The sequence below is a fragment of the Simochromis diagramma genome, unplaced genomic scaffold (genome assembly GCF_900408965.1).
Source record: "Simochromis diagramma unplaced genomic scaffold, fSimDia1.1 OVJJ01000182.1, whole genome shotgun sequence".
Taxonomy (NCBI): Eukaryota; Metazoa; Chordata; class Actinopteri; order Cichliformes; family Cichlidae; genus Simochromis; species Simochromis diagramma.
This window is the reverse complement of record NW_024386962.1, coordinates 1-13,775: the sequence shown is the minus strand read 5'-3', so window position 1 is coordinate 13,775 and position 13,775 is coordinate 1. Positions and strand designations below refer to the sequence as shown.

Genomic DNA, 13,775 nt, shown 5'->3' with positions numbered 1-13,775 from the left:
ATTGTGTGTGTGTAGGTGTATTGAATCCGGGCGCTGGCTCGCCTGAGTCATCATCTACTTGATCTGACGCCTTAGGTGATTTGGTGGGGCTGGTCTTAACCCTGCTGGCATGAATCCACTGAGGTTGTCCGTCTGTTAGGATGCTGGTTCTCGTCACTGCAAGTACAGTCTGGGGGCTGGAACACGCGGCCTCCCCGAGTGCCCTTGGTTTTAGCGACTTCACCAACACCGCGTCTCCTGGTTTCCACGGATGGGTTGGATCTGTGGAAGGGAGAGGCTGAGAGAGACAAACTTTCTGATAGTTATTATTCAGTGTTTCTACCAGGTTATGAACATAGTCAGACAATGCAGTGTCTATGTCCCCTTCCAATAGCGGTGCCCCTCTGGAGGCTGACCATGGTGTTGGAAACGGTCCTTCCCATGATTATTTCAAATGGAGATAATTTGGTTGCTGCGGATGGAGTCATTCTAATCTCGCAGAGGACTTGAGGAAGTAGTTTGACCCAGGTCATTCCTGTTTCTATCATTGCTTTAGTCAGGCGATTTTTTATGGTCCTATTCATTCTTTCTACAACTCCTGAACTCTGAGGGTGGTATGGCACATGATATTTCCAGTCTATTGCTAGAGTTTTAGCACACTTTTGAATTACTTCTGATGTGAATGAAGGTCCTCTATCACTGTTAATTTGGTGAGGTATTCCAAATCTGGGTATTATTTCATTGCACAACTTTTGACAGACTACTTCTGCAGTTTCTTTTTAGATGTTGGATAAGCTTCTACCCATTTACTAAATTGATCCACTATTACCAGTAAGTACTTGATGCTTCCTTGTGCTGGCATGTGTGTAAAATCAATTTGTAATGTATGAAATGGGAAATCTGGTTGTGGTAAATGCTGATGTTTTGCTTTTGAGCTACCTACATTAGTTCGTGCACATGTTAGACAGGTTGCTAATATGCTTTTTACTGCATGTGATGTTTTCTCAATTACAAATCTTGATTTTATTGCTCCTATTACCCCTCTTTGTCCGACATGACTCACACCGTGAAAATGGCGGACAAGGACTGGCAGTAGTGAAGATGGGAGGGCAATCAAACCCTCAAGGTTTTTGTATAAGCTGTCTCTGTTATCTAAGGTACAATCATTACTTTCCCAGTAAGTGTAATTTGAGGCAGAGGCCTGCTCTTGTATGAATTTTAGGTCAACATTTGTTTCTAAATAGTCTGGGAGTGTGACAAGTGGCAGCTGTAAAGGCAAAGATAATACTTCCTTTCTGGGTGGTTGCTGTGAGGCAGCAGCTGCTTTCGCGGTCACGTCTGCAAGAGCATTTCCCACTGCTTCGTCTGTGTCAGCCGTGCTGTGCCCCTTCGTTTTAACAACTGCAATTGCCGATGGCAGCTGTATAGCCTGCAAAAGTCTTTGAACAAGATCAGAATTAGCGATCGATTTTCCATCAGCAGATGTGAATCCTCTTTGTCTCCACAATGTGCCAAAGTCGTGCACCACACCGAATGCATAACGGCTATCAGTGTAAATTGTCACCCGCTTATCCACATGTAGCTCACAGGCGCGCATTAAAGCCATGAGCTCTGCTTTTTGTGCTGAGTGAAATGGTAATGAGTGAGCCTCTAGTATGATGTCAGGCAATGTCACCACCGAATAGCCACAAAGAAATGAGTTGTCATTTGGTTTTGAACAGGACCCGTCCACATAAACAATGACTGAGTCTGGGATTGGTGTCTGCTCTAAGTCTGGGCGTGGTGCTGTGGATTCCTGTATACGTGTCATACAATCATGAACGTCAGGCTCGTCTGAACCATCCTGTCGGTCAGAGGAACACAGCATACGAATAAGTAAGTGTGCTGGCGAATTGGGTGTGCTGCTTGCTTTTATAGTGAGATTTGCTGTTGAAGTCAGTGTAGCTTCATAACCTGAGCGACGTTGTGCAGTCATATGTTGTGTAGTTATGTTTGCTAGAATGGTCGTGACCTGGTGATTGGTGTGTAGAATAGTGTCATGTGAGAGTGTGAGCTTCTCGCAGTCCCTTATCATGATAGAGCAAGCTGCTACTGCCCTCAGGCAGGCCGGCATCCCCTGAACTACTGCTGGCAGCACCTTTGAGTAGAAGGCTACTGGACGGTAGCCACAGCCATGCTCTTGGGCCAGTACACCTGCACAGGTTGTGCCGTTCTCTGTGACGTACAGGTGGAACGGTAAGTGGTAGTCAGGCAGACCCAAACAAGGGGCGGAGGTCAGCGCTCCCTTTAATGCATTGAAAGAGGCAGTCATTTCTGTGGACCACAGTATTCGAGGAGGCTTGTCTTTTTTGCAGCATTCACGCAGAATGTGGTCATGAAAAGAACAGTCTGGTATCCACTGTCTGCAATAGTTCACCATGCCTAGGAAGGACAGCATTTCCTTCTGTGTAGTGGGCTTAGGGACAGAGGTCACAGCTTTGACCCTGTCTGTAGTCATGGAACGTTGTCCGTGAGACAGTGTAAATCCCAAATATTGAACAGAAGTCTGACAGTACTGCATTTTCTTTGCTGATGCTTTGTGGCCAGTCTGTTGGAGGTGCTGGAGTAGCATATGTGTGGCAGTTTGACATAGTTTTTCACTTTCAGCACAGAGGAGGAGATCATCCACGTACTGTATCAGGGTACAGCCTTCTGGAGGAATGAAGCCGTCCAGGGTAGCACGTACCACCATTGAGAAAGCCGCAGGGCTGTCTACCATGCCTTGGGGTAAGCGAGTCCATGTGTACTGCTTATCTCTATGTGTAAAAGCAAATATCGGCTGTGTGTCCTCATGCACAGGCACTGAGAAAAAGGCGGAGCACAAATCCACCACAGTAAAATGTGTAGCTGTTGCTGGAATAGATGTCAATATGCTGGGAACGTCTGGGACGAGAGGTGGCAGAGGCATAATGACTGCATTAATTTGCCTTAAGTCTTGTGTGAAACGCCATACGCCAGGTTTGTTAGGCTTTGGCACAGGATTGACAGGAGTGTTATATGGAGATACTGTGGGCTTTATTACTCCAACTGTCAATAAATCTCCTATGATGACATCTAGGGCTGCGGCTTTTTCGGCAGAAATGGGATATTGCTTGACATATACTGGCTTGTTGTGTTTCAGCTGTGCGTGATAAGGTGTACAGTCAATAAATCCTACATCATTCTCACCTCTTGACCATAATGTCATGTTCTGATATTCAGCTGGCAATGTGACAGCAGAGATAGTACAGTGTATGGGGTAGGTTAGATCTACGTGTCGACATGGTGCAGTAATGTCATAGCCCATGTCTGAGTTATGTGACAAAACCACTGTTTGGCCTTCACTAGTGTGAGCAGTTATCATGTTGTTGAACAGTGTGAGAGAAACAAATATGTGGCTTCCAGGCGTGGGATTACCTGGTAGTGGTGTCTGTACACGTTTTTGGCACAGTGTGTGACGTGGGGTACCAGTCAGATGGATATTGAGTTCATTCTCTGCTGAGGCGTCCAGCTGACACAGAGGCTGTTCCTTCTCCATGGTGTCGGTGCATAGGGCAGAGAAAACATAGCTGTTATCAGTATCTGCAAACATTTCACCCTTTGTGTTAAATGAAATACACAAGTTCATTTTTGCCATTAAATCTCTGCCTAATAGATTCACAGGCGAGTTTGGAATAATTATGAATGGATGATATGTGATTTCATCTGGTTTTGGGCCCCAGCGTGTTTTTAGAGAATGAGTTTTGGGCCATTGCACTAGAGTTCCATTTATTCCCATGGTGTTGATGCACACAGAGGAAACAGGCCCACTATAGAATTTTCCAGACAGTGAACTTTTAGTGGCTCCACTGTCAACTAAAAAAGAATAAGTCTTTTCACCTATCTCTATATCTAACATGGGCAAGCTTTCTGTGTTACGGGACAATTGCAAATGCAGCATCGTGTGTAGTGCTTCACACTGTCCCTCATCCTCACCTGGGCCTCCCTATTGTCGGTCCAGCCTTTCGTTATCATATGGGTGGGGATTAAAATGTGGATTATAAGGTTGCTGCCTAGGTGCAAAGGGGCCATTATTTTGATGTGATTCCTGTCTGCGTTGCCAGTTACCTTGTCTGTAAGAGCTCTGCTGACGCCTAGTGGCAGGAGCTGGTCCTGTGTTTTGTGGTTGCGACCCACGTGCTGCTGATTTGCATTCCCTCCTCCAGTGTCCTATTTTTCCACAGTAAAAACATACATCTCCACTCCTATCTCTCCTTCTGAAATCTCCCTGCTGCGCTTGTTGAGGGGGCGGGGCCCCTGCATACATCATTTTCTCACTTTCCTCTGAGCCTTCAACATCAAAATTCAACATCATTTTAACACTTTTAGCCTTCGTGCTGTTGGGAAAAAGATCTGCACCAGCTTTTGTTTTGACAAGTGTGATAAAGTTCTTTATCTTCATGTCATAGAGATTATCAGTGGCAGTCAGCTTCAATAGTTGTGAACATTCTGGATGAATATTGTTTAAGAATGTTGTTATGAAAATCTGGTCATTTCCTCCTTCAGGCATGCATGCCTCATTAGCCCAGCAGTGCGTGAAACGTTTCATAAAAACTAGAATGGATTCATCTGGCTTTTGCTTGCACATGGTTACTGCATTTAAATCAATTTTATCTCTAGACATTGTGAGCAGAAATTTCTTTAGATTTTGAAAAAAGGCTGTGATTTTGTCATCGTTTATCCACAAAAACGAGGTGGTGTTGGCTGCTTGGTCATTTTTAGGGTCTAGTTCCTCTACTTCTTCAATAAGCTGAGATTCAGTCACACCTGGGATTCGTTGACATAATATATATCTATAATCAGGCCCACCCAAGTGGTGGTATCTGGTACTTCTCTGTAATGCAGAAACAAAGGCTGTAGGATTTTTTAGAGGATCGGGAAGTTCTTTAATGGTTGCTGCTAACTCTGAAATTTTAGGGGGTTGAATGCAACACATGTCCCCTATTATCATGAACGGGAGGGAGGGGCTGACGTCATTAAATTGTGATCCCTGCTTTTCTTTATAACGGGTGTTTTTGTGGGGGCCCTCTTGAGTTTTTTCCTCTTTTTTCTGCCTTAAGTAGTTCCTGCCGTAAGCGGAAGTGGGAGTCGTATGGAGCCGCTATTTGTGATTTTATATTTTATTTTTTTCGGTTTTACAGTTAATTTTGATTTTTTATCGGACCCGTCTAAGGTCTTTGAATTATTCTGACCCATGGTCAGTGATTTCCAGAGGGGTTTAGATGCTTGAAGGATTTAAGTTAGTTTTTTTTGCTGTGGCACACCTGAGGTTACTTGATTTTTTGCTAGCAATTTTATCTTTTTAGTGAGCAACTTCTCACTTTTTAACGAGCAACTTCTCGTTTTATGACCCCAGGCAACTTCCCGTGTCCTTTCTGCTGGTGAGCAACTTCTTAGTTTATGACAGCAGGCAACTTCCTGTGTCCTTTCTGCTTTAATTTACAAAACAACAGGCAACTTCCTGTGTTTCTATGTGGGCCACTAACGAAGGCTCCTCAGTGTATCCCACTTGTTACTTTGTGGGCCACTGAAGAAGGCCTCGTCAGCGTATCCCGTTTCTATGTGGATCACTGAGAAAGGCATAACACAGTCTTATAAAATAAAAGACATGTGCCTACCTTCGTCAGGATCCCACTTCTGACACCAAAATTGAAGGAAACGGTTTCCAGGGCCTAATCCATGGATCGACTTCCTTCGAGGCGTGGACGTCTATCAGCAGAGAATGTCCCTTAGTCTGTAACACAGTCAAATATAGTCTCAAGTAATATTCAAGCATGCCATTCAGCGTGTTAGTACGAGCTCGGGAGCAGCTTGGGAGAACAAGAAAACAGAGACTGCTTCAGGTTGTCTTCCCAAATTGACTCAACTTTATTCACAAGTACAACAGTTTATATAGAGGGTAAAATTCATGAGACAGCAGATTATCAGTTTAAACCAGTACAGACCAAGATAAGGGAGCGTCTTCCTGCCCTTGGGTGAAGAAGCATCCTTTGTGTAGTTTATCAGTTCAGCTACAATTGTGATTATCTCAGCGACATATTTTCAAGGCACGAAATAAAGAGTTCTTTCATTAGTGAATTCTGAAACAAACCATCTGCCCTTCAACAGGCGTCTCCTAAGAGATTAAGAAACTAATGTAGCTGAGGGAGTGATCTCTGTGGTATTTCAACCTTGTACCAGCCTGTGATTCTCACACATCAATTCTTGGGTCAAAGAGAAAAATAACTAAAACAAAGGGGCCTTATTGAATGACAGAGTTTTCCTGTATAATGTATTAGATTATTCTGTTATTATATGTTACCTTATATATGTAATCAAAGTAGTTGAATTAGAATACTGCTGTAGATCATATTATACCCTTTAATATAGAGTGTGTGAGCTGTATGTAGTTTAGTTCTCGTTATACTTTTGAGTTAACAGAACATATTCACTTATTAGTTTATTAGATAAGTGTGCATCACTCTGTATCCTTGATCTGCTGTGAATGTGTTACATGCTTAATTGTTGAATCATGAAGAGAAGATTGTAAGCAGGAGACTCTGTGTCTAAGACAGGGGAGATAGACAGACCACATTCCACACCCCCACCTTACAGAAAGCAGAGAGACAACTGCCGAGGTCATAACTTAGGCGCTGTAACAGAGAAAGAATGTGATGTTTTGGCTTTTACGACTAGATGGGGGCCACTAGAGACTATAAAAAGCTGAGCAACCCGTCACCATTTTGAGACTTGCTGTGACCCTCTTCAGGCATGTCTCCCCATCATGATGGTCCTTATGCTCATAAGTGTTGAATTGTATGGAAATAAATGATTGTTGATTGAGCATAAATACACCGAGTATTGTCCTTCCTTCAGCCCAAAGATTCAAAGAATTGGGAGATTTCAACAACTTGGTGCCGTGTGACCCGGATCTTTGGTGTGCTGAGGAGGTGCAGATGTTGTATTACAAATACCAAATGTGCATATTGGGCTTTCCAAATTAATCTGTTCACTGAGTCACATGTATTTTCACAGTAAATTTGTCGGTGTCTGGTTTTTGGCGCGAGATACTAACAACATAAGTTGAGGCTGAATTCCAGTGTGTTAAATAAACTGCTTCTACCGAGAAACTAATAAGACACTACGTTGAGCTAGTTGCAGTAAACTGCTTCTACCGAGATACTAATAATACACTACGTTGGACTAGTTGCAGCCACTTTACCTTCCACATTTAATTTTGTCTAATACTGGCTTCTGTAGCAATAATACATTAGAATTTCTTCTGAAGACGCGGCCATTAGTTCAGTACATTGAAGTCGAGGTTTGAAGTTTGTTTATGGTGTCGGTTACGTCCTGGCTCTTGCCGGCTATGAAATAGAAGTTGATTTAAGGAAAAGCAGATGCTGGCTTCACGGTGCGGTTGAACGCTGGCAACGCGAGAGTGAAACACGTCCGTAGGTTTGGTTTATGATACGGCCGTGTTCCAGTGGTGCGGCCGTGAAGTGCAGTAGTGGTTGGTGCTAGTTTTAGTACATTGAATAGAGGTTTGACGGTGGTTTGTGGCGTCAGTCGAGTTTTTTAAGGGCTGCGGTCATAAAACAAAGTAAAATATTACTTGCCAAGAAGTACATAGAGCAAAACCTGGTTTATGATGTCGGGTATAACTTCGGGGATGCAAGCATCACTTTTATGATGCGACTTTGCCCCGTTGTGGCGGTCATAAACGCAGAGACAGGGGTATTTGGGCTTTTGGTTGTGCTTCAGAAGAGTCTAACAGTTGAGCTCAGAGGTTTCTGTGCAAATTTCTGCTGATGAGAGGCGCTCTCTGTGTGTCTCACTGATGGTGTAACGTGCTGTGTGTGTAAGGCGCGCTCTGGCTGTGTGTGAGGCGCGCGCTGAGTGTGTTTCTGTGTGTGAAGTCTGAACACAGTGACAGTGACGGTTGATGTGTTTGATTAGGAGGACACTAGAGCAAAGACACATTTTAGGATCAAAGGTTGATGTCTAGTGTACCTGTGGAAAATAATTTTGTTCAAGGTGTGGCGACCCTCCTGGTCGTGGACGCGCGGCCAGGCCCAGCGGCGTCTGGATGCCAAGGTGGCAACTTGGGAACTGAGGACTCCCGCATTAGCTACAGAATAACACTGGAACCGCAGTGTAATCACGGGTTCACATTTATTCTGGACTAGAACAAGACACATTTTGCGAACAAAGGTTGAGTCTAGATTAGTAAAGAAATATAAAAAGGTTGAATTCCTCGTTTCAGTGGTTTGAAATTGTTGTGTGCCTGTCCCCTGATGAGTGTGAAATTAAATAAAGAGGGAATTTGGAGCCACATAGAGATAGACGGGCATAATTGGGTGTATTACTCTGTGGTGTAATAAAAATAAAAAATAAAAGAGAGAGATAGTGAGAGGTGTGTAGTGGAGAATTATGGAGGAGTACAGAGAGGAATGTGTTGGGAGACTGGCGTACAGTTTACGCTGTCAAGGTAAGCGTGTTGCCTGCTTATCTGTTTCACAGTGACGAAAATGAAATTAAATAAATCTCTTAGTGTGTTAATACAGGAAGCTGCGGACCTGGACCAACTGCCCCCACAAGCACAGCGGCCGAAGCAAAATTATAAGTAATGGAAACCAAACTCAGCAAGAATCAGCAGCTGTGAAAAAGACAGCAGCGAGGAGAGAATTAGAGGAGGAATTAAGAGAAGTTTTTAACTCATAAAATTGGGGCCAACGGACTTGTGGAGGTTGGGAAGGCGTCCGAAGCATCACAACAAAAAGGTGAAACAAAAACACACACAAGCAGAGAAATCTGAGAGAAAGGCTCCTTTTAAGGTAACGCCTAGTTTGAGAAAAAGATCAAATTAACCTGCCTGCCTACAAATGCACACACACGCAATGAAGAAACAGCTTACACTCATGAACACGTGAAGATTTTCCAGCAAGGCTAAAGCAGCGAAACTTAACATACACCTGTTGTTAAAGGATAAATACATTACTGACAAATAAACTCTCTGGGTTGCAGGACAACAATTTAACTTCAAAGAAAAAAGACACTGGTCTGACCAACCAGTGAAGACACGACAAATTTAGGGGTTAAAAGATTCAAATTGTGACATGTTTTCTGCTGATTGATTAATAAAAGTGATTACTGAATGAAAGAAAATTCCATTTTTGGGCTTTTAAACATGATCTTAAGAATTTTAACAGGTGCATGTTGTCCTGTCAACTTGGTGGGTTAGCAGTTGATTATATCGGGAGAGAAAAAACAAAAAAAGGGGGAGAGAAGGCTGACACAGGGCCTGGACCCGGTGGTTCTCCCCTCTCGTTGTAATACAGCCAACACAACATCATTTTCCTGTTCGTTTGCTTTTGTTTTTTGTCTGTTTTTGTTTTTTGTTTTTCTCTATATATGTTTAATTACAGGCTGCTTTGCCGGCCCTGAAAGCCGAGGCTGACTGGACTCCTGCTCTCCCCCATACGTGACCCTGACCAAATGCTGCAACAGCTGGACCCACAACAACAACCTGAAAAAGTCAACAGTGCTGCAGGAATGCGATCTCATGCAGCAGAGACGGAGAGCACTAAACCTAAGGCCCGTTTCACTACACGGGGGAAAATTCCCAGACTGCGTCAGCTGACAGAGCTGTAAAGAGACGCCCGCCAAGCCCGAATGAAAAGTAAGGCCGAGCAAAAGAATGCTGACCCTGATAACTCTGCATTTACACTGTGCAGGACAGTGATGGACCAACACGGAGGATCGGGCAGCAAAAAGGGCGTGACCGGGACAGGAGGAGTAACTGAGGACAGAAGGCACCTCAGAATGGACAAAAAACACAGGAGAAGATGCAGGTTTCACCTGCGGTGAGCATGGACACTGGAGAAAGGACTGCCCCAATTGGGGTCAGAACCAGGACGGACTGAACTTTGAGCAGCAGCAGCAGCAATGGTCGCAAACAAACTGAAAAGGAGGAGGGCAGGACCCCAGGGCATGCTTCAGGCCGTGGTTTATCCAGAACACCAGAACAGGAAAGTGATGAACATAAACACACACACACACACACACACACACACACATACAAACACACAGATTCAGAATGAAGTGACACGTGCACTCGTTGAGTGAGTGAGAAATGACACACACACACATACACATGCACACGCTTGTGCAATGAGGAGTGATGCACGCACACACATACTGTCACGGTCTGGCTGGCAGACCGTGGGGATGTGTGGGGAAGGAGGACCCAGGCGCGGTGCTCTATGTATAAACAGTGTGTTTATTTACAGTGTGCAACAAAGTAACAATAAATCCCCGTGTTTTCCCAGACTCCCGTGTTGTGTCTCTCCGTGAATAGTCCGTGTCTTTGTGCTCTCCGCTCCCGTGTCAGCACCCCCCGGTGCTCGCTGCTCTCGTGTCTTCCACGCTCCTCCTGTGGGGAAACAATAGACGCAGCCGTCAGGACACATACAACTGCGGGCATACACGCACACTAACTTAACTGAACAGAAGACTAACGTGGAGTCTCATGCAATGATCCCGCGTCGGTGGGAGCTCCAAGACTCTCCTAAGTAGCTCCCCCGACGAGCCCTGATCAGCGGCAGGTGTGTGGCCAGTCCCTCCGCAGGGCCACACCCCTCAGGCCTGCAGGTGGCCGAGCTCCATCCTCCAGGCACACCCGCAGACATACACACCCATACCTCGCCTAAACATATGAGTGGGACACAGACTAACACAGCACAGAGAAACACACATATGTACATGCACAGAGAAGGGGAAACGACACCAAAAATACATAATAATACACAGGTCCATGACTGCCCAGGGATCCTGGGTCGCCCAGTCCCAGGACCCTGACAGTACCCCCCCTCTAAGGGTCGGCACCCGACGACCCAAAAACACAAACCAAAAACAGTACAACCAACCCAGGGCGGGCGGCGGGAGGTCCAGGACGGAGGGCAGAACCAAAACAAAACAACCCCCCCAAGGTCACAGTCCCAGAGGCCGACCGCGCATCCCGCAGCGGAGCAACAAAAAGAAAAAACGCTACAAAACAGTCTCAGGCGGCCCATCAACATAACAAAAGAGTTCAGGGGGCCTACCTCGAGTCCAATGGTGGCGACATTGCAGCTCCGGCGGACGGCCACGGGTCCGGCAACAGCAGAAAAACAGTTCTGGGGGTCTGCCACTGCTCCAGTGGCGGCAGCACTGCTGCCCCTCCGGTGGCGAGGCCCGGGCCCAGTAGCGGTGGCGCTGCTCCCCAGGCGGCCTGCCCGGGATCCAGTGGCAATAGCGCCGCTGCTGCTCCTCCGGCGGCCTGCCCCGGGTCCGACGGCGGCGGCACTGCTCCCCAGGCGGCCTGCCCGGGATCCCATGGCGGTAGCGGCGCTGCTGCTCCTCCAGCAGCCTGCCCCGGGTCCGACGGCGGCGGCGCTGCTCCCCAGGCGGCCTGCCACGGGTCCAGTGGCGGCGCTGCGCCTCCGGTGAGCAACAGCGAGGTGTGGCACACAGTTCATGACGCGCTGGTCGCTGACGTGGATGCAGAGGACGTGGATGGCGTGGATGGCGTGGAGGCCGCGCCAGACGTGGAGGTCCCTCCGGTTCGCTGACCTCCGGCTCAAGCTGAGCGGGTCCCTCCTCGGCCGCTGGCAGCGAGAGCTCCTCCTCGGCCGCTGGCAGCGAGAGCTCCTCCTCGGCCGCTGGCAGCGAGAGCTCCTCCTCGGCCACTGGCAGCGAGAGCTCCTCCTCGGCCGCTGGCAGCGAGAGCTCCTCCTCGGCCGCTGGCAGCGAGAGCTCCCCCGGCTCGCCGAGCTCCTCCTCGGCTGACAGCGCCGGTTGTTCCTTCCGCTCGCCGAGCTCCTCTGCTGGTGGTTCGCTGAGCTGCCCCTGCTCGCTGAGCTGCTCCCGCTCGCTGAGCCGTTCCGGCTCGCAGGGCTCCTGCTCCGGCTCGCCTAGCTCCGCAGCTGGCGGTGCGGGCTCCCCTGGCTCGCCGAGCTCCTCCTCGGCTGACAGCGCCGGTTGTTCCTTCCGCTCGCCGAGCTCCTCTGCTGGTGGTTCGCTGAGCTGCCCCTGCTCGCTGAGCTGCTCCCGCTCGCTGAGCCGTTCCGGCTCGCAGGGCTCCTGCTCCGGCTCGCCTAGCTCCGCAGCTGGCGGTGCGGGCTCCCCTGGCTCGCCGAGCTCCTCCTCGGCTGGCAGCGCCGGTTGTTCCTTCCGCTCGCCGGGCTCCTTGCCGAGCTCCGGCTCCCGCTCGCTGAGCTCCTCCGGCTCGCCGGGCTCCTCGCCGAGCTCAGGTTCGCCGGGCTCCTGCTCCGGCAGCGCGAGCTCCTCCGGCTCGCCGGGCTCCTCCTCGGCTGCTGGCAGCGCGAGCTCCTCCTCGGCTGCTGGCAGCGCGAGCTCCTCCTCGGCTGCTGGCAGCGCGAGCTCCTCCTCGGCTGCCGGCAGCGCGAGCTCCTCCTCGGCTGCTGGCAGCGCGGAGCTCCTCCTCGGCTGCTGGCAGCGCGAGCTCCTCCTCGGCTGCTGGCAGCGCGAGCTCCTCCTCGGCTGCTGGCAGCGCGAGCTCCTCCTCGGCTGCTGGCAGCGCGAGCTCCTCCTCGGCTGCTGGCAGCGCGAGCTCCTCCTCGGCTGCTGGCAGCGCGAGCTCCTCCGGCTCGCTGAGCTCCTGCTCGGGCATGCTGAGCTCCTGCTCGGTCGTGCTGAGCTCCTGCTCGGGCATGCTGAGCTCCTGCTCGGGCATGCTGAGCTCCTCCGGCTCGCTGAGCTCCTGCTCGGGCATGCTGAGCTCCTCCGGCTCGCTGAGCTCCTGCTCGGGCATGCTGAGCTCCTCCGGCTCGCTGAGCTCCCGTAGCTGCTGGACGAAGTCTGAGGATTCCCGAGCTGGCACTACCCCCCGGGCTTTACGCAGGGTGCGAAGGCAGGCGGAAACACCCTTGAGCTGGCCGAGGTAGGGATTTCCCTCCAGGATCGCCTCGATGGCGTTTAACCCCACCACTCTTGCCCTTGTGTTGGTGGTGTGAGTCACCCAGTCAAACAGGCGTTGGACGCGTGTGAGGTCGCTCTCTCCGGACAGGGCCGCTGGAGTGGGTAGTGGAATGGAGGCCGCTGCTGGTGGAGAAGAAGGCTGAGCGGGTGATGTGGATGGTGAACAGGATGAAACGGTAAGCGGTGAGGTAGATGTCGCGGGGGATGATTCAGCAGGTGACGGCTGGATTACTAGCTGGGCGATTGGCTGTGGTACAGCGACCAGCTGGGCTGCGGGCAGCGCTTCAGCTACCGGCTGGGCAGCTGACCGTATAACATAGCCCCGGAGTAAACAGTAGAGGTGAGTGACGATGAATTGTCCATATGACTCACCTCGGCCGGCTGTTGAGATGTCTGTGGATGTGGCTGAGGTGAGGAACGCCGGCGGCGCGAACGTCGTTTCCGTGTTGACGTCGGGGCCGGCGTCTCAGGCAGTGAATCCACCAGCTGTCCGAGCTGGTGGGCAGCCTGAGGAGGAGAGTGGAGGTGGAGGGTGGAAAGCAGGAAGTCCAGGACCACCGCATTAAGGGAGTCCACCAGCCAGGGGGATTTGAAAAGCATCTCCTGCAGCTGCCTCTCCACGGCGTGACGCAAACCTTCCGCAGGCTTCTCCCACCATAATTCACACATCGGTACACTTTGTCCGTAATCTCCCTCCTGAGCCTCTCCTCGGAGACCGCTGGGTCCATACGGGGCGGGATCATTCTGTCATGGTCTGGCTGGCAGACCGTGGGGATGTG

The 13,775-nt window shown here is 49.5% G+C and overlaps 1 protein-coding gene across 3 annotated transcripts; it reads right to left on the bottom strand.

Moving 5' to 3' along the window:
* Positions 1-418: 418 nt before the first annotated feature.
* LOC120737802 lies at positions 419-5,637 on the bottom strand. 3 transcript variants are annotated; one of them, XM_040038655.1, is made up of 2 exons: positions 3,415-3,525; positions 419-2,263 (listed from the first exon to the last, which is right to left on the bottom strand). In XM_040038655.1, the coding sequence occupies exon 2, from the start codon at positions 2,090-2,092 to the stop codon at positions 740-742; it is 1,353 nt and encodes a 450-aa protein (XP_039894589.1). In that variant the 5' UTR covers positions 2,093-2,263; positions 3,415-3,525; the 3' UTR covers positions 419-739. The 3 variants fall into 3 exon arrangements, with proteins under 3 accessions (XP_039894589.1, XP_039894590.1, XP_039894591.1); XM_040038656.1 differs by having other exon boundaries at positions 918-2,263; positions 3,415-5,637; XM_040038657.1 differs by having other exon boundaries at positions 918-1,418; positions 3,415-5,637.
* Positions 5,638-13,775: the final 8,138 nt, after the last annotated feature.